We start from the raw sequence: 20,623 nt of genomic DNA on the forward strand, positions 1-20,623 counted from the left end.
CATTGATTAAACGACAAAACTAAAATTTTAAAACACGCATCAGTATTCCATGAAAACAATTTTTATGTTGAAAATTAAAGAGCACAAAAAAGAAACTGAAGCTATGTTGGTATATGTTCCGTGTACTTCAGCATAGACTTACAAAAGACCAAAAACATAATTACGAAATGTGAACAATTTAGAGCCTTACTGGATACGATGTTGCAGCATAGCTGACATAAGCTGTTATTAACAAAGCAGAGTTTAATTTGTGCAGGATGAATCAGAAGTCATACGCTTCACAAGAATGGTTCAAATGGCTCTGAGTACTATGCGACTTAGCTTCTGAGGTCATCAGTCGCCTAGAACTTAGAACTACTTAAACCTAACTACCCTAACCACATCACACACATCGATGGCCGAGGCAGGATTCGAACCTGCGACCGTAGCGGTCGCTCGGTTCTAGACTGTTGCGCCTAGAACCTTCTTGACCACTCCAGCCGCCCATACGCTTCACAGTTGTAATAATCAATCTGCCAGCGACTGAGCTGAGAACAGGAATAGCTGACTTCTATTCAGTGCAATACTTTGATAAGCGTAAGAAATAATGTACGAGTAATACTACAATGCAGATATTGTGGAACTTGTCTTATAAGTTCTACATCTACATGACTACTCTGTAATTCACATTTAAGTGCTTGGCAGAGGGTTCATCGAACCACAATCATACTATCTCTCTACCATTCCACTCCCGAACAGCGCGCGGGAAAAACGAACACCTAAACCTTTCTGTTCGAGCTCTGATTTCTCTTATTTTATTTTGATGATCATTCCTACCTATGTAGGTTGGGCTCAACAAAATATTTTCGCATTCGGAAGATAAAGTTGGTGACTGAAATTTCGTAAATAGATCTCGCGGCGACAAAAAACGTCTTTGCTTTAATGACTTCCATGCCAATTCGCGTATCATATCTGCCACACTCTCTCCCCTATTACGTGATTATACAAAACGAGCTGCCCTTTTTTCCACCCTTTCGATGTCCTCCGCCAATCCCACCTGGTAAGGATCCCACACCGCGCAGCAATATTGTAACAGAGGACGAACGAGTGTAGTGTAAGCTGTCTCTTTAGTGAACTTGTTGCATCTTCTAAGTGTCCTGCCAATGAAACGCAACCTTTGGCTCGCCTTCCCCACAATATTATTTATGTGGTCTTTCCAACTGAAGTTGTTCGTAATTTTACCACCCCGGTGCTTAGTTGAATTGACATCCTTGAGAATTGTACTATTTATCGAGTAGTCTAATTCCCACGGATTTCTTTTGGAACTCATGTGGACCACCTCACTTTTCGTTATTCAGCGTCAACTGCCACCTGCCACACCATACAGCAATCTTTTCTAAATCGATTTGCAACTGATACTGGTCTTCGAATGACCTTACTAGACGGTAAATTACAGCATCATCTGCGAACAACCTAAGAGAACTGCTCAGATTGTCACCCAGGTCATTTATATAGATCAGGAACAGCAGAGGTCCCAGGACGCTTCACTGGGGAACCCCTGGTATCACTTCAGTTTTACTCGATGATTTGCCTTCTATTACTACGAACTGCGACCTTACTGACAGGAAATCAAAAACATTATTTATATTTTCTGTAAGAAAAAGGAAGTTCTCCAAAAGAAACTGACAAGTGATGTCTGTTTAAATGCATTTCTGCGTCAAAATATCAGGGCTTTAAAAGCTGGCCCATATTTTATGTGCTTATCGCAGAAATAAAATCTCAGATTGTTATATCGAAGACCGAGCGAGGTGGCGCAGCGGTTAGCACACTGGACTTGCAGTCGGGAGGACGACGGTTCAATCCCGTCTCCAACCATCCTGATTTAGGTTTTCCGTGATTTCCCTAAATCATTTCAGACGAATGCCGGGATGGTTCCTTTGAAAGGGCACTGCCGATTTCCTTCCCAATCCTTCCCTAACCCGAGCTTGCGCTCCGTCTCTAATGACATCGTTGTCGACGGGACGTTAAACACTAACCACCTACCTACCTGTTATATCGAAGTGCAAGTGTATCCAGAAATCATTTCTGTAATGAAAAATTCAAGACACGCCTATAAATTATGTATTTTTGAACACCTAGGCGAGAGCCGGCTACGGTGTGTATAACTTTACGCTGTCGGAGTGTGCGCGCCCCTGCGGGCCACGGTGCAGCCGACGGCTTTGCTCGTTCCTCCCCGGTAGTACCCGATACAGCGAGACGTTTCATTTAGTATTGCGGTTGGCACTTTGCGGTCGGCGCAACTGTCTTCAGTTAGGCAGAGTCGTGGTGTCAGCACTGTGTTCCCTTCGCTATTTGTTGGTGGTGGGAAGGACGTTCACTAGTCCATTAGCTATTTGCAAAAAAAAAGGCAGCCCAGTGATCTGTACCGCTCTACTGCGATCTATCGTCACACGCCTTTCGGGATTAATGGAACGACAGAGGAGAGGGCTGATAATTCTCAATACAGGGTGTTACAAAAAGGTACGGCCAATCTTTCAGGAAACGTTCCTCACACACAAAAAAATGGTTCAAATGGCTCTGAGCACTATGGGACTCAACATCTTAGGTTATAAGTCCCCTAGAACTACTTAAACCTAACTAACCTAAGGACATCACACACACACCCATGCCCGAGGCAGGATTCGAACCTGCGACCGTAGCAGTCCCGCGGTCCCGGACTGCAGCGCCAGAACCGCACGGCCACTGAGGCCGGCTCCCCACACACAAAGAAAGAAAACATGTTATGTGGGCATGTGTCCCGAAACGCTTACTTTCCATGTTAGAGCTCATTTTATTACTTCTCTTCAAATCACATTAATCATGGAATGGAAATACACAGCAACAGGACGTACCAGCGTGACTTCAAACACTTTGTTACAGGAAATGTTCAAAATGTAGTCCGTTAGCGAGGATACATGCATCCACCCTCTGTCGCAGGGAATCCCTGATGCGCTGATGCAGCCCTGGAGAATGACCTATTGTATCACAGCCGTCCACAATACGAGCACGAAGAGTCTCTACATTTGGTACCGGGGTTGCGTAGACAAGAGCTTTCAAATGCCCCCATAAATGAAAGTCGAGAGGGTTGAGGTCAGGAGAGCGTGGAGGCCATGGAATTGGTCCGCCTCTACCAATCCATCAATCACCGAATCTGTTGTTGAGAGGCGTACGAACACTTCGACTGAAATGTGCAGGAGCTCCTTCGTGCATGAACCACATGTTGTGTCGTACTTGTAAAGGCTCATGTTCTAGCAGCACAGGTAGAGTATCCCGTATGAAATCATGATAACGTGCTCCATTGAGCGTAGGTGGAAGCACATGGGGCCCAATCAAGACATCACCAACAATGCCTGCCCAAACGTTCACAGAAAATCTGTGTTGATGACGTGATTGCACAACTGCGTGCGGATTCTCGTCAGCCCACACATGTTGATTGTGAAAATTTACAATTTGATCACGTTGGAATGAAACCTCGTCCGTAAAGAGAACATTTGCACTGAAATGAAGATTGACACATTGTTGGATGAAACATTCGCAGAAGTGTACCCGTGGAGGCCAATCAGCTGCTGATAGTGCCTGCACACGCTGTACATGGTACGCAAACAACTGGTTCTCCCGTAGCGCTCTCCATACAGTGACGTGGTCAACGTTACCTTGTACAGCAGCAACTTCTCTGACGCTGACATTACGGTTATCGCCAACTGCACGAAGAATTGCCTCGTGCATTGCAGGTGTCCTCGTCGTTCTAGGTCTTCCCCAGTCGCGAGTCATAGGCTGGAATGTTCCGTGCTCCCTAAGACGCCGATCAATTGCTTCGAACGTCTTCCTGTCGGTACACCTTCGTTCTGGAAATCTGTCTCGATACAAACGTACCGCGCCACGGCTATTTCCCCGTGCTAATCCATACATCAAATGGGCAACTGCCAACTCCGGATTTGCACTGACTGCAAAACCACGTTCGTGATGAACACTAACCTGTTGATGCTACGTACTGATGTGCTTGATGCTAGTACTGTAGAGCAATGAGTCGCATGTCAACACAAGCACCGAAGTCAACATTACCTTCCTTCAGTTGGGCCAACTGGCAGTGAATCGAGGAAGTACAGTACATACTGACGAAACTAAAATGAGCTCTAACATGGAAATTAAGCGTTTCTGGACACATGTCCACATAACATCTTTTCTTTATTTGTGTGTGAGGAATGTTCCCTGAACGTTTGTCCGTACCTTTTTGTAACACCCTGTATGTCTTATGAAGGCGCTTTAAGCCACGGGTACTGCAAATCTGCCCGCCCGGTTAGCCGTGCGTTCTAACGCACTGCTTTCTGGGCGGGAAGGCGTACCGGTCTTTGGCACGAATCCACCCGGCGGATTAGTGTCGAGGTCCGGTGTGCCGGCCAGTCTGTAGATGGTTTTTAAGACGGTTTTCCATCCGCCTCAACGAATGCGGTATGGTTCCCCTCATTCCGCCTCAGTTACACTATGTCAGCGATTGCTGCACAAACACAATCTCCACGTATGCGTACACCATAATTACTCTACCACGCAAACATTGGGGTTATATTCGTCTGGTGTGAACGTTCGCGGGGGAGGGGGGCGGGGGGTGTCCACTGGCGGCCAAACCGCACAATAACCCTGGGTTCAGTGTGGGGCGGCGGTGGGGTGAGTGGACTGCTGTAGCCTGTTGTGGGGTTGTGACCCACCGAGAGCTAAGGCGAGGACGAAGCCTCCCCGTCGTTTCTAGATTCTCAGCTCCACAGAATACAATACAGTACAATACTGCAAATTTGCTATGAAATGACATTGGAATACAATGCGCAAAGAATTTATAGATTTCGTTCACAATGAAAGATCAAAATAAAGAAAGATCGATAGACGCGATCCTTCAAGAAGCACTTCGTGCTAAATTTGCAGGCATGGAGCGCGTGAGGAAATCGGTGGTACAAATAGTAAAATTTCTGAAGTGGCACGCATTATTCCACCGTCAGTCACAAAAGTTTTCGATGGAACTGAACGAAGAGTATGGAGGCTTTAATATACTAATACAAAGTATGTTGGTTAAGTCAAGGGGCATCCCTGGAACGATTTTTCGGTTTGAAACTCGTTTTTGTTGAGTTCATGAACGAAAAAATAGTGCAGGAACGAAATTTGGAACATCCAGAATGGACTGCAGGCCTCGCATTTTAAGCAGACTTGACTGCACACTGCCCACAATAAGACAATGCAGGGTGGAGAAACAACTTCTTTGTGATTTGATGGGGATACATTTGAAGAGTCCAGGGGAAAAACCTGATAAGTCCAAAATTCCAAAATGTCTGTTTTTTTCTAAAAATGGCTCTGAGCACTATGGAACTTAACTTCTGAGGTCATCAGTCGCCTAGAACTTAGAACTACTTAAAACTAACTAACCTAAGGACATCACACATATCCATGCCCGAGGCAGGATTCGAATCTGCGACCGTAGCGATCGCTCGGTTCCAGACTGTAGAGCCTAGAACCGCTCGACCACCTTGGCCGGCTTTTTTTTCATAATTTAATAGACCAGCCAGTGCAGTTTTAGCTGGTTTTACAGAACTGGTTAAAAACCTGATGAGTCAAGAGGTAACCATGTGCAGGCGAAAAGCATTATTAAGTCCACGCAAAACAGGGGAATATCCTGACAAGTCCAGAGAATGCAAGGATAAAAATTTTATGACTTAATAATTTACAGCCCGCGCAGGTCTGTTTTCACTAATGTTATAGTTGTTTTATCAATGTTGCCACAGTCATTGTTGTGTATAAGTTGACCATTGTTCTTAGCTTTGTGGAGTTTGTGAAGAAAGTTAGATCTAGCAGTGTATTCTGTCAGTGTAAAATGAATAAAGAAGACAGTGACTCATCTACTTGCGAAGAAAAGAATGTCATCAAAGAAGCTGACAAAGGAAAGGAAGAAGTATAGTCGCGTTAGAGATACTTCCAAATGTTTAACATAGCAGTCACATGAAACAGAAGAATCATGTAAGTGCAAAAACAATTGTTTTGATATTATCAGTGATGAAAATAAAAGGAATATTATTAACGACATGAACCACTTTCAAAATCATGATGAAATAAACCTCTATTTAAGTTATTTAATCACAGTGGTCCCTGTACAGCACAGACGTCCTAGAAGGGAAGAGCAGGAAGCAAAGTTTCGTGATTCATCATATAAATTCAGAATTTGTATTACCATTAATGGAAGTGTCCAAGAAGCACTTATGTGCAAGCAAACATTTATGTCATTACATGGACATGGACATGGATCATTTACGAAAGAAACGTAAATATGGAGACCGACCTCTACGATACGGCGGAGGGAAAAACAGATCCTGCCCCCAGGCTTTGAAAGATGAAACACTTGCAATAATAAGAGGGCACATTAAATCATTTAAAGATCGCAACAGGCACTACAGTTTGACGAAGTCAGAAAAAATTTACCTATCAGAGTCTTTGAATATTAAAAAAATGCTCCATATGTTCAAGGAGAAGTTTCAAGATCAGAATGTGTCGTATGTAACATACAGCTCTATATTCAATTCAGATTTCAATATACGTTTTGGATACCCACGATCTGATACTTGTGGCTCCTGCGATGAGTATCCAGCCAAGGAGAAAAGTTTGGAGAAGGAACTGACTTTAACATCATCTGTTGACAATAAAGTAAGGCTTCATTCCGAACTTCGATCCAATGAAATAGCCAATGAATTGCATCTCAGAAAACAAAAAGTGTTCTATGACAGGAAAAAAGGCAAAGATGGCATGTCATAAAAATCCATCAAGCTATAACAAAAACTTTCCTTGTCCAAATATAAAGACGAATGAAGTTTACTATAAACGACAGTTTTCTCTATTTATATTCAATGTTCATGTTTTGGCAACAGGGGACAGCTATTTTCACATGTATCCAGAGAGCACAGGCCGAAAAGGAGCATACGAAGTTTCATCGATCCTTCATCATTTTGTGCACAATTTTCTAAATCCATAAGTCAGACATCTGGAGATCTTCTGTGACTCCTGCAGAGGGCAAAGCAACAATGCCGCTGTGTTCAGATTCCTTTACCATCTGGTCCATACAGAAAAACGATTGGACTATGTAAAGATGACATTCCCCATAAGAGGTCATTCGTACCTCGAATGTGATAAAAATATTGGTATGATAGACCAAACTCAGGAATGTCAAATTCCAAAGGACTGGTGTCAGTTTTTCAGAATTCACACAAACACCCTTCGCCTTTTGTCATCACTGATGTTGAGAAGCAACCAGAGATAATAAAATGCTGGACAGAGCATCTCTATAACACAATATACAAGAAGAAACTCCCTTTCCAGTCCAGGCCAGTAAGAGAATTGGAAGTCACACAACGCCATACAACATTGGTTCGGTATAGAAGAAGCTACAATGGAGAATATAAGCAAGCCTCATTACTTCTTCGTGGAAAGAAAGGGAAAGATTCCAGCCTGAAAGAAGGCGAGTTCAGCCTACCCTCTGCTAAATATGAAGGTATAGTAATTCTTTTACTGCAATATGATTTGAAACTTTTTTATTTACTGAAATAAGTATTTGTTTAGTATTAGGCATAGAGCTATTTAAATTAAGGGATTCTGATTTTTTTGCAGGTGATCTTAAAATATCTGCTGAGAAATACAGATATTTACAAGACTTGAAAACATTTTGCCATAGTGAAGTGCAAGTGCATTTTGATCGTCTTTTGCATTAATCCACCATCGAAAAAGCACAGAACCTTTTATAAAATATTATTAAATTATTATATGAGATAATTTGTTGTAACATGAATTTGAAATCTTGTAGTGACCTGCAATATGTTACGGACTTGTCATATTTTTTCTCTGTACAACCTGCCTTGATAATAAAAATGCATCATATTATTGTAAATCCTATTCAGATGTGTATAATTTCAGCAGTACTCTTTCTCTGAAAGATATATTAAGGTCTAAAACAAAAATGAAGAATATAATTTGAAAAACTATACTTTTATGGGTCTTGAAACTTTAAATTTCGTCTCCTGAAAAAAAATAAGAATTGCGACGTATCAGCTTTTTCCCCTTTGGACTCTTCATTTAAAAAGAAATTCGTATTGTACAAGGGAACAATCTGACGAACACAGTCCAGTTCCCTACGCTCGCTGTCGTCCAAGGAAACGGGAGGTCTGAAGAGTTCATTGTGGCTTAGAAAGAATTACAAGCATTGTTTCCTAAAAGTTTTGAGGACGCTGCCAATCTGAAATCTGTTTTCGAGCTGTTTTCGAGACCGTCTGCCGTTTCCATTGAAAGCGCCCCTGTGCGACCTACAAGATAATTCTCGTTTCAACGACAAAACTTTTTGCGTTAAAATTGTCCAGGACAACTTTATTTCTTTCCTCAGGTGGAGTTTCTACTTTCCATAAAGAGGTTTCAAAAGTGCTCCAATATTTCGATCGACATATATCTCTGAAGCTCAATTTTTCAGTTAGAAAATTAAATAAGTCAAGAGTACATAGCAATCGGAACGTAAAAGTATGTAGAACAGTCTGTGTGTGTTCATATGCCGATAATTCGTTCTAGATACAAATTATGTCTTAAGTCCACGAAAAAAAAGAAATAATACTGGAAATTTATTTTGTTCTTGATCTACGTTGTCGAGAAATGTGAAATGAAAAACCAAGTTACACGCAGTGCACCTGCACTGTCATTTAGATGCAGCATGTTCGCAGTTTCCCCCTCTTCTCCCCTATCCAAGAGCTCGGACAGAATGGCATGGTGGTGTGGCACCCCTCTTCTCCCCGATCCAAGCAATCAGACAGCATGGCGTGGTGGTGGGGCACCCCTCTTCTCCCCGATCCAAGCAATCAGACAGCATGGCGTGGTGGTGGGGCACCTCTCTTTTCCCCCATCCATGCGCTCAGACAGCATGACATGGCAGTGGTGCACCCCTCTTCTGCCCCATCCAAGCACTCAGACAGCATGGCGTGGCGGTGTCACACCTCTCTTCTCCCCCATCCAAGCGCTCAGACAGCATGATGTGGCAGTGGACCACCCCTCTTCTGCCCCTTCCAAGCACTCAGACAGCATGATGTGGCGGTGTGGCACCAGTCTTCTCCCCCCTCCAAGTGCACAGACAGTGTGACATGGCAGTGGGGCACCCCACTTCTCACTGATCCAAGCATTCAGACAGCATGGCATGGTAGTGGGGCACCCTTTTTCTCCCCCATCCAAGCACTCAGACAGCATGATGTGGCGGTGGGGAACCCCTCTCCTCCCCTATACAAGAGCTCAGACAGCATGATGTGGTGGTGTGCACCCCTCTTCTCCCCCATCCAAGTGAACAGACAGTGTAACATGGCAGTGGGGCACCACACTTCTCACTGATCCAAGTATTCAGACAGCATGGCGTGGTGGTGGGGCACCCCTCTTCTCCTCCATCCAAGCACTCACACAGCATGGTGTGGCAGTGTCACACCCCTCTTTTCCCCCATACCAGCGCTCAGACAGCATGATGTGGCGGTGTGCCACCACTCTTATTCCCCATCCAAGTGCACAGAAAGTGTGACATGTGGTGGGGCACCCCTCTTCTCCCCGATCCAAGCATTGAGACAGCGTGGTGTGGTGGTGGGGCACACCTCTTCTCCCCCATCCAAGCACTCAGACAGCATGATTTGGCGGTGTGGCACCAGTCTTCTCCCCCTTCCAAGTGCACAGACAGTGTGACATGGCAGTGGGGCACCCCACTTCTCACTGATCCAAGCATTAGACAGCATGGCATGGTAGTGGGGCACCCTTCTTCTCCCCCATCCAAGCACTCAGACAGCATGGTATGCCGGTGTCACACCCCTCTTCTCCCCCATCCAAGCACTGAGACAGCGTAATGTGGCAGTGGAGCACCCCTCTTCTCCCCCATCCAAGTGCTCAGACAGCGTGATGTGGTGGTGATGCACCCCTCTTCTCCCCTCCCAAGCAATCTGTGTGATGTGGCAGTGGGGCACCCCTCCTCTCCCCCATCCAAGCGCTCAGGCAGCATGATGTGGCGGTGGGGAACCCCTCTTCTCCCCCATCCAAGCTCTCAGACAGTATGGTGTGGCAGTGGGGAACCCCTCTTCTCCCCTATACAAGAGCTCAGACAGCATGATGTGGTGGTGTGCACCCCTCTTCTCCCCCATCTAAGTGCACAGACAGTGTGACATGGCAGTGGGGCACCACACTTCTCACTGATCCAAGTATTCAGACAGCATGGCGTGGTAGTGGGGCACCCTTCTTCTCCCCCATCCAAGCGCCCAGACAGCATGACATGTGGTGGGGCACCCCTCTTCTACCCGATCCAATCATTGAGACAGCGTGGTGTGGTGGTGGGGTACCCCTCTTCTCCCCCATTCAAGCGTTCAGACAGTGTGAGGTGGCGGTGGGGCACTCCTCTTCTCCCCCATCCAAGTGCTCAGACAGTATCATGTGGCGGTGGGGCACTCCTCCCCCATCCAGGTGATCAGACAGCGTGATATGGCAGTGTAGCACCCCTCTTCTCCCCCATCCAAGCACTCAGACAGCATGGTGTGGCGGTGTCACACCCCTCTTCTCCCCCATCCACTGCATGATGTGGCAGTGGGGACCCCTCTTGTTCACCATCCAAGCACTCAGACAGCATGGCGTGGTGGTGTGCCCCCCCCCTTCTCCCCCATCCAAGTGCTCAGACAGAGTGATGTTATCCGTGGGGCAAACATGTAGTAAAGCTGAGCGTTACGGCGCTCCTGCGAGGGCACAGCTCGCCAATCTAAATCTTGACCGTCTCTGATCTAGGCTATACATTCTCTTTCTGCTACTAAAGGCATGAAAATTAAACATCATACACACTTTTAAGATATGATGCAAAAGCCTATGGAACAATCATTTCCTGGAGTTGTTTTAAAGTTAATTACATACCTATTATGAGAAAATTATACACAAAACTCTCGCTAATTCGGCCATTCCTGGCACATATGGGTGTCTGATTAGCAGAAGTGCCGGAATATTGATTGTCTGAATTTTTTTTATTTATTTTGACAACATAGGGGATGTAGTGTAGTGTACTTTCTTAAACCGAAGGATACGATTTTAAAACATAGAGGTTATACTTTATTAAATCCCAAAATACATTAATTTTCAAAGAAATCTTAGCCCTTGAGTGTACAATATACTGTACATAATTACACAGTCGTATCACTTACAATGTAACATGTCCCTAATTTTTAACTGACGTAATGATGCTACGCATTGGTGGCATGCTTTATCACGCAACCGCTTTACAAGCATTACATCGGTACTGCATGTATCTGGTTGTTGCATAATATATTCCAGGAAGACATCGTCAGCTTCAGCACCAGCAGTGAGAACCTTCATGTTCTCTCCTCCTGTGCCCTCTTATTCATCACTTTCATCATTACTTTCTTGCACGCTTTTGATTAGCAGTCGCGCGGTTCCGGACTGAAGCGCCTAGAACCGCTCGGCCACAGCGGCCGGCTGTGACCTATGAAAAGTTGAAACATGCCTATGGGGAACATTCATAATCAAGAACACAAGTTTTTAAAAGGCATAAATCGTTTTTAAAGGCCGAAAACAGGCAGAAGATGAACCTCGCTCGGGGAGACCTTCAACTTTAAAACCCGAGGAAAACATGGAACTGGTGGGTGCTAGCGTGGAATCACCGACGTTTAGCAATAAAAACAATGGGTGACCTGGAAAGGCTCGGGACAAGGGTGGATCTAGTGTGACTGGACATTCCAAACAAGTGGATTTTGCATCATGACAACGCCCCTTGTTACGCGGCCACTCCTATCATGACTTTTGAGACCTCAAAATGCATTCCTGTCGTCCCACAAACCCCTGTTCACCTGATCAGAGTCCTTTTTCTCTTGAAAAATGTCTTAAAATGACGTCATTTTGGGACTCTGGAGAACATTCAGAACAATGTGACCGACCTGTTAAAGGCCCTATACCAACTGAAGCCTTTCAGCACTGATATGAAGACTGGGAACGACGACTCCGCCAGTGTGTAGCTGCCGAAGGCAACTTCTTTGAAGGGAACAATACTGTTGTTTGAGAAATAAAAACTTAGGTAGATAATCAAATTGTTCAAATGGCTCTGAGCACTATGGGACTTAACATCTGAGGTCATCAGTCCCCTAGAACTTAGAACTACTTAAACCTAACTAACCTAAGGACATCACACACATCCATGCCCGAGGCAGGATTCGAACCTGCGACCGTAGCGGTCGCGCGGTTCCAGGCTGAAGAGCCTAGAACCGCTCGGCCACTCGGGCCAGCTTAGGTAGATAAAAAATCAGTAACTTAGTTTCATTACTTTTCTCATACACCTCGTAATAGCCACTTTCAATGTGTGGTGTACACCTGATACGTTGACTACGCCCTATAATTTTCCACCCAATAGTGGAGATCGAGAAATTTGCATCTGACATTACCAAAAAAACCATCTGAAACTCTAGTTTCAACCTTTCATTTGGCTCCAAATCAGAGAACTGTGATTGATTCTGGTACAAGGTTGCAAATAATGAACCACACTTCCACTCCACATGAGATGCTAGTTCCTTTCACCAATCCAGCCATCCGACTCCATGCAGCAAATGTCTTCCGTGATGACATGAGCCTCTATCCGCAGGTGTCTGCACAAATGGTGGTACAACTGTGTGGCTGGTTCCCAAATCTTTCTTCTCTCTAGACCTAAGGGAGCCACCACTGCCTGTCACCTCACGCTTCAGTCAGGACAAACTGTTTAAATGGTGTGCATCAGTAGACTCGGTGACATCGAGGTTTCCAGGGGACTACGATAACACCAGAGGTGTTACAGATTCCACCACAGGTGCTCCAGTGTCACTGCAGCTTAGGTGAGCTGCATGCAGCCTAGCTATTTTCAATTAGTGTCCAGTTCACCTTCTGTCCGCGCACAAGTACACACCTTACTTATGTCCTGCGATGTAAAAGGTATGTAAAGTCATAAAGTCACAAAAAAATTACCGACCAAATAATTCAGGGACTAAACAAGAAAGAACAAGCAGAAAGTAACAAGGGAGAAAATTAGCGACCACAAGGACCATTAGTATGTGGCTAACAGAGATGGGGCTGAGCTCAAGATGCCCCTTGCACAGGCTGTCATTGATCTCTGCAAACTAATAAGCCCATTTGCAGTGGTGTCGGGCACATCTAACCTGGAATCTCATGGATTGGAATAGAATTGTCTTCACTGTCAAGTCCCACACTGGATTGAGCCCCACTGGCCAGTGAAGACATGTCTCGAGATACCCCAGGCAGAGATGGGATACCAATCTAACTGTCGCTCACCATATGGTCCAAAATCCACGAGTGATGGTATCGGGGTGTCATTTCATTTCATAGCAGGACCCCTTTGGTCATCATCCATGACAGTGCTGTCTATGATATTCTCTGCCCTGCCCTTTGTGGCAGTTCATCCAGAGCTTGTATAGCAGCAAGGTGGTACCCACCCACATAGAGAGGGAGTTTTTACTGCTTGTCTTCATACTTGCCAAATCCTACCTTGACCAGCAACGTCACCGGATCTCGCCCCAGTTGAGAATATTTGGAGCACTATTGGCAGGGCGCTCCAATCATCCTAGGATTTTGATGATCTAACGTGCCAATTAGAGACAATTTAGAACAATATCCCTTAGGAGGACATCCAACAACTCTGTCAATTAATGCCAAGCTGAATAACTGCTTGCATAAGGGTCAGAAGTGTACCAACACATTACTGACTTGTTCAATTTATGATGCACTTTCTCTTTAATGAATCATCCTATTTTTCTGAAATTGTAATCATTTGTTTCTCTGTACACGTACATCGCATCTATTGATTCCTGTACCAGTCGGATAATTACTTCATGTTGCATCTTTTTTTTACCGTAAGAGTGTATGACCAAGAACATTCTAAACTTGACTACACTGTTAAAAGGCAAAACTTAGGGTACAGAGCAATGGTTGGGTGGCATGTTGTATTTTAATAGAAATAATTTTCACTTTGCAATGGAATGTGCATCAATATGAAATTTCATGGCAGATTAAAACTGTGTACTTGACCAATAACTGAACATGTTGTAAGTTGTTTACTTTAAATTTTATTCCATTTTTATCTTGGAAATGACCACCACAAAACACTTCGTTATCAGTGTATGCTCCACAGCGAAGTCAAACATGCTCGATTAATATCGCAGACAATAAGAAAATAAAAGCTTTTGAAATATGGTGTTAGAGAAGTGTACTGAACATTAGATAGTAGACTGAGTGACTAACCGCGATGGTCTCGCGGTTCTAGGCGCGCAGTCCGGAACCGTGAGACTGCTGCGGTCGCAGGTTCGAATCCTGCCTCGGGCATGGATGTGTGTGATGTCCTTAGGTTAGTTAGGTTTAATTAGTTCTAAGTTCTAGGGGACTGATGACCACAGCAGTTGAGTCCCATAGTGCTCAGAGCCATTTGAACCATTTTTGAGTGACTAACAAAGATATACTCTGTGAAATAGCGGAGAAAATAGCTCTATGGCGTAACACAACTATAAGAAGGGATACGTTGTTAGGACAAATCCTGAGGCATCAAGAAATATATAACATGGCAATGAATGGAGGTAGGTTTGTGTGTGTAAGGGGGGGGGGGGGGGAGGAGGGAAGGAGGTGCGCATGGATATACAAGGGAGAGGGAAAGGGAAAGTAAGATAAAAATAGGAGGAGACCAAGACCTGACTAAAGTAAGTAGGTAGAGGTGAATGTAGGTCACAGCAGTTGTCGAGAGACAAGAAGCTTGTCCACAGAACGAAGAGTCATATCAAACAAGACCTCAAAATGAAAACTCAACAACAAGATATTATTACTTAAAAATGAACATGAACAGTCACAACTACAAGAAACTTCTTTTTTATGTGGTTACCAGTTTCGGTCTGTTTTAGACCATCTTCAGACCTACCATCAGAATGGTAGACAGTGGCATCTACCATCCTGGTGGTAGGTCTGAAGATGGTCTAAAACAGATCGAAACCAGTAACCTCATAAAAAGAAGTTTCTTACAGTTGTGGCTGGTCATGTTCATTTTTAAGTAATTAAAAAAACGCCATTCTCCATGAGAAATGTTCTCAAAAATTATTAACAAGATATCATTTTTGAATCCAGGAAAAAAATAAATCAGATGTGAGATGGTAGATTGTTTGATCAGAACATTATTTTGTGCAACCTTCAGTGTGAAGGCACTACAATTACAGTTATACACTGAAGCGCCGAAGAAACTGGTATAGGCATGCGTATTCAAATACAGAGATATGTAAACAGGCAGAAAACGGCGCTGCAGACAGCAATGCCTATATAAGACGACAAGTGTCTGACACAGTTGTTAGATTGGTTACTGCTGCTACAATTACAGGTTATCAAGATTTAAGTGACTTTGAACTTTGTGTTATAGTCAGCGAACGAGCGATGGAACACAACATCTCTGAGGTAGAGATGAAGTGTGGATTTTCCGATATGACCATTTCACGACTGCACCATGAATATCAGGAATCAGGAAAACATCAAATCACTGACATCACTGTGACTGGAAAAACATCCTGCAAGAACAGGGCCGACGACAGCTGAAAAGAATCGTTCAACATGACAGAAGTGCAACCCTTCCGTAAATTGCTGCAAATTTCAATGCTGCGCCTTCAGCAAGTGTCAGCGTTCAAACCATTCAATAAGACATCATCGATATGGGCTTTCGGAGCCGAAGGCCCACTCGTGTTCCCTTGATGACTGCATGACACAAAGCTTTACGCATCGCCTGGGCCCATCAACACCGACATTGAACTGTTGATGACTGGAAACACGTTGCCTGGTCGGACGAGTCTTGTTTCAAATTGTATCGAAGGGATGGACGTGTGTGGATATGGAGACAGCCTCATGAATCCAGGGACCCTGCCTGTCAGCAGGGGACTGTTCAAGCTGGTGGAGGTCCTGTAATGATGTGGGGAATGTGCAGTTGGAGTGATATTGGACCCCTGATACGTCTAGTTACGACTATAACAGGTGACACATACGTAAGTGTCCTTCTGATCACCTTCATCCATTCATGTCCATTGTGCATTCCGACGAACTCGAGCAATTCCAGCAGGACAATGCGACACCCCACACGTCCAGAATTGCTACAGAGTGGCTCCAGGAACACTCTTCTGAGTTTAAACGCTTCTGGTGGCCACTATACTCCACAGACATGATCATTGTTGAGAATATCTACATCTACATCTACATGATTACTTTGCAATTCACATTTAAATGATTGGCAGAGGGTTCATCGAACCACAATCATACTATCTCTCTACCATTCCACTCCCGAACAACGCTCGGTAAAAACGAACCACTAAACATTTCTGTTCGAGCTCTGATTTCTCTTATTTTATTTTGATGATCATTCCTACCTATGTAGGTTGGGCTCAACAAAATATTTTCGCATTCGGAAGAAAAAGTTGGTGGCTGAAATTTCGTAAATAGATCTCACACTAATATTATCAATTCTTGACAACTGCTTGAGCGTTTGAGATTCCTATCAGATCGGATTGAGGGAGGACATAAAAGCAATTCAGAGGCGGGATGCTAAATTTGTTACTGGTAGTATCTGGGATACTTCTTAAGTAATAGAACAAAGTACGTTGTCCTCGATGGTGAGTGTTCATCGGAGGTGAGAGTATCATCTGGAGTGCTCCAAGGAAGTGTGGTAGGTCCGATATTGTTTTCTATCTGCATAAATGATCTTTTGGATAGGGTGGATAGCAATGTGCGGCTGTTTGCTGTACGGGAAGGTGTCGTCGTTGAGTGACTGTAGGAGGATACAAGATGACTTGGGCAAGATTTATGGTTGGTGTAAAAAATGGCAGATAACTCTAAATATAGATAAATGTAAATTAATGCAGATGAATAGGAAAAAGAATCCCGTAATATTTGAATACTCCATTAGTAGTGTAGCATTTGACACAGTCACGTCGATTAAATATTTGGGCGTCACATTGCAGAGCGATATGAAATGGGACAAGCATGTAATGGCAGTTGTGGGGAAGGCAGATAGTCGTCTTCGGTTCATTGGTAGAATTTTGGGAAGATGCGGTTCATCGTAAAGGAGACCGCTTATAAAACACTAATACGACCAATTCTTGAGAACTGCTCGAGCGTTTGGGATCCCTATCAGGTCGTATTGGGGGAGGACATAGAAGCAATTCAGAGGCGGGATGCTAGAGTTGTTACTGGTACGTTTGATCATCATGCGAGTGTTGCGGAAATGCTTCAGGGACTCGAGTAGGAGTCTCTGGAGGAAATGAGGCGTTCTTTTCGTGAATCGCTACTGAGGAAATTTAGAGAACCAGCATTTGAGGCTGACAGCAGTACAATTTTACTGCCGTCAACTTATATTTCGCGGGAAAACTACAAAGATAAGAGAAATTAGGGCTCGTACAGAGGCATATAGGCAGTCATTTTTCCCTCGTTCTGTTTGGGAGTGGAACAGGGAGAGAAGCTGCTAGTTGTGGTACGAGGTACCCTCCGCCACGCAGCGTATGGTGGATTGTGGAGTATGTATGTAGATGTAGATGTTCTTTGCAACACGCTGTTCAGAAGAGATCTCCACTGCCTCGTATCCTAACAGGTTTGTGGACAACCCTGCAAGAGTCATGGTGTCAATTCCTTCCAGCACTACTTCAGGTGTTAGTTGAGTCCATGGCACTTCGTGTTGCGGCACTTCTGCTTTTTTTGAGGGGGCGGGGGGGGGGGGGCACGCAATATTAGACAGGTGTAGCAGTTTCTTTGTCTCTTCAGTGTACTTGTGGCAGTTTATGTGCTACTGAATTGAAAAGCTGATCGAGGCGATTATCTGACTTAACCCATATACACACATTGAGCTATATGTAATACCATTTACAGGTAAGACGGAATTCCTATGTTAATATTTGTTCATTTTCAGTACAGTTCACCTTCAGACAATGAGGTAGCTGTTTTTAGATGCAGCATTTGGAAATGCATGCACAGGCAGACTACATGTTACTCTCCAGAATTTATCTGTTGTGGATACCTTAGCAACAGCAAAGTTTAAGTGAGTGTCCATGGTGTGTTGCAGTTGACCTGGTGGAGCAGTTCAGAGATATGCACATTGGTGTGCCCTCAGAGCGGAAGCCAGGGAAGCGGCCACCACCTGCCTACATGTGCCATTTGTGCTTCAGCAAGGGTCACTACATCAAAGACTGTCCTCAGGTAAGCACGTGCTACTCTCTGAAAGATTCCCTACACTGACTATTGTATAGAATGGGTTCTTTGAGATTTGATATTACGATTATAATGCATCGAGCATATAACTGAAATGCTGTTATATCTGTATGAAAGTCAGAGTCAAGACTGAAGTCAAGATTAAAATTCCATTACAACAACTATTGCAGATCTCTAGTTTCTCTTTATTAAAAATTGGGTTACAGAATAAAATACTCCAAAAATCAAATAAATCAATATGAAGCATTATTAAACAACAAACAAATAAAAACAATGATGCAAATGAAATTGAATTCCCAGAAATATCTTTGGCAGAAATGATGACACATTGAAAGCAGTGGCAAAAATGGTTCAAATGGCTATGAGCACTGTAAGACTTAACTTCTGATGTCATCAGTCCGCTAGAACTTAGAACTACTTAAACCTAACTAATCTAAGGACATCACACACACCCATGCCCGAGGCAGGATTCGAATCTGCGACCGTAGCAGTCGCGCGGTCCCAGACTGTAGCGCCTAGAACCGCTCGGCCACCCCGGCCGGCGAAAGCAGTGGCAGTTAGTTTCAATAGATACTTCAGTGTAGTGGCAGCAAACATTGCACATGCTAATAAAAAACCAAGTAAAGATACATTATATCCCAAAGACAGTGTTTAATCCAACAATAGACATTCGTGTCAGACAAAGCTGAAGACATTATAAAAGTCATACAAAGAGTGAGAAGTGATAATTAATAGTGAGCTTCCCCGTGTTCACCTGAGTTAGTTTCCATATTCTACACAATATTTTGACAACCAACTCGTGCGTCATCTTCAGGTGCTGCATATTTTACTATTTGTGTACTTGCTGCCGGGACTCCAACAAGACTGTGAGCTATTGTTGGTCTCATGCCACTACTTACAGTCAAGTTCGAGTCATGATGTCCACTGCAACATTTAATGCTCTTTTGTTTTACAGAACACACACTGATACACCACAAAATGCAAATTCCCTGTATTTTCCAACTCTGAAGCATGCAATGGTGGCAAGGATTTAATAAATTTAGTACCTTACACCGATCGTTATTTAAATTGAAAATTACATCCCTTTTTATTAGGTTTTCTGGATCTTTATTTTCATTGAATCGATAATTGTACTGTCCCAGAAACTTGGTGTTTGCTCCATGATATTGGGATCATCAAATGGAACTTTTGTAAAGAGGGAGACTACATTGAAACTATATCCTGGAGCCGCAGTTGACTGATGCGATGTACAAAGTTGGCAGAGATGCGAATGTGGTGTTCACACTTCCCCACATATTTGCTGAGAATGTGTTTTAGGTATTTTCCCAGGTTGTATGCAGCTGCACCAATATTACTAAATATGGGTTTTAGAGGAATTCTTTCCTTGCGTATCTGAGCAAGGTGATGTAGTTGTGGTAGCACTGTTGCTTCTGTTTTAAGACCCTTAACGATTTTGTGTGACAAGTAAGACTCAGTGAGAAGTGTTATAATCTGCCTCTCGATTTTATTTGTAGGATATACATCTACGTGATTACAAGGCTATTCACGATAAAGTGCCTGGCAGAGGGTTCAATGAACCACCTTCAAGTCGTCTATCTACCGTTCCACTTTCGAACGGCGCGAAAGTAAAACGAGCACGTAAATTTTTCTATGAGTACCCTGATTCCTCTTACTTTATCGTGATGACCATTTCTCCCTTTGTAGCTGGGTGCCAACAGATTGTTTTCGCAATCGGAGGGGAAAACTGGTGACTGAAATTTCATGAGAAGATCCCGTCGCAATGAAAAACGCCTTTGTTTTAATGATTGCCACTCCAGTTAACGTATCATGTCTGTGGCACTATCTTACCTACTTCGTGATAGTATAAAACAAGCTGCCTTTCTTTGTACTTTTTCGATGTCATCCGTCAGTCCTATCTGATGCGGATCCTACACCACACATCAATACCGCAGAATAGGGCGGACAAGCGTGGTGTAAGCAGCCTCTTCAGTAGACCTGTTGCACCTTTTAAGTGTTCTGCCAATGAATCGCAGTCGTTGGTTGGCTCTACCCACAACATTATCTATTTGATCGTTCCAATTTAGGGTATTTGTAATTGTAATCCGTAAGTATTTAGTTGAATTTAGAGCCTTCAGATTTGTGTGACTTATCGCGTAATCGAAATTTAGCGGAATAACTTCACACTTCTCTTTATTCAGCGTCAATTGCCGCTTTTCGCACCATACAGATATCTAAATCTTTTTGCATTTCGTTTTGGTCATCTGATGACTTTGCAAGACGGGAAATGACACCATCATCTGCAAACAATCTAAGACGGCTGTTGAGA

General features: G+C 43.8%; 1 protein-coding gene and 1 non-coding gene across 3 annotated transcripts in view; one reads left to right on the forward strand and one right to left on the reverse strand.

Moving 5' to 3' along the window:
* The window catches only part of LOC126334840 (zinc finger CCHC domain-containing protein 24-like), a 189,030-nt gene that overhangs the window by 151,635 nt on the left and 16,772 nt on the right, over positions 1-20,623 (forward strand). For both annotated transcript variants that reach the window (XM_049997504.1, XM_049997505.1), the window contains exon 3: positions 18,152-18,285. In XM_049997504.1, the coding sequence (XP_049853461.1) occupies positions 18,152-18,285 (134 nt within the window). The remainder of the gene's footprint in view (positions 1-18,151; positions 18,286-20,623) is intronic.
* Trnas-gga (transfer RNA serine (anticodon GGA)) lies at positions 12,237-12,320 on the reverse strand. Its single transcript is given in 2 exon segments — positions 12,237-12,271; positions 12,281-12,320. It is a non-coding gene; the product is annotated as a tRNA-Ser (tRNA).

The sequence above is a fragment of the Schistocerca gregaria genome, chromosome 2 (assembly GCF_023897955.1).
Source record: "Schistocerca gregaria isolate iqSchGreg1 chromosome 2, iqSchGreg1.2, whole genome shotgun sequence".
Lineage (NCBI taxonomy): Eukaryota > Metazoa > Arthropoda > Insecta > Orthoptera > Acrididae > Schistocerca > Schistocerca gregaria.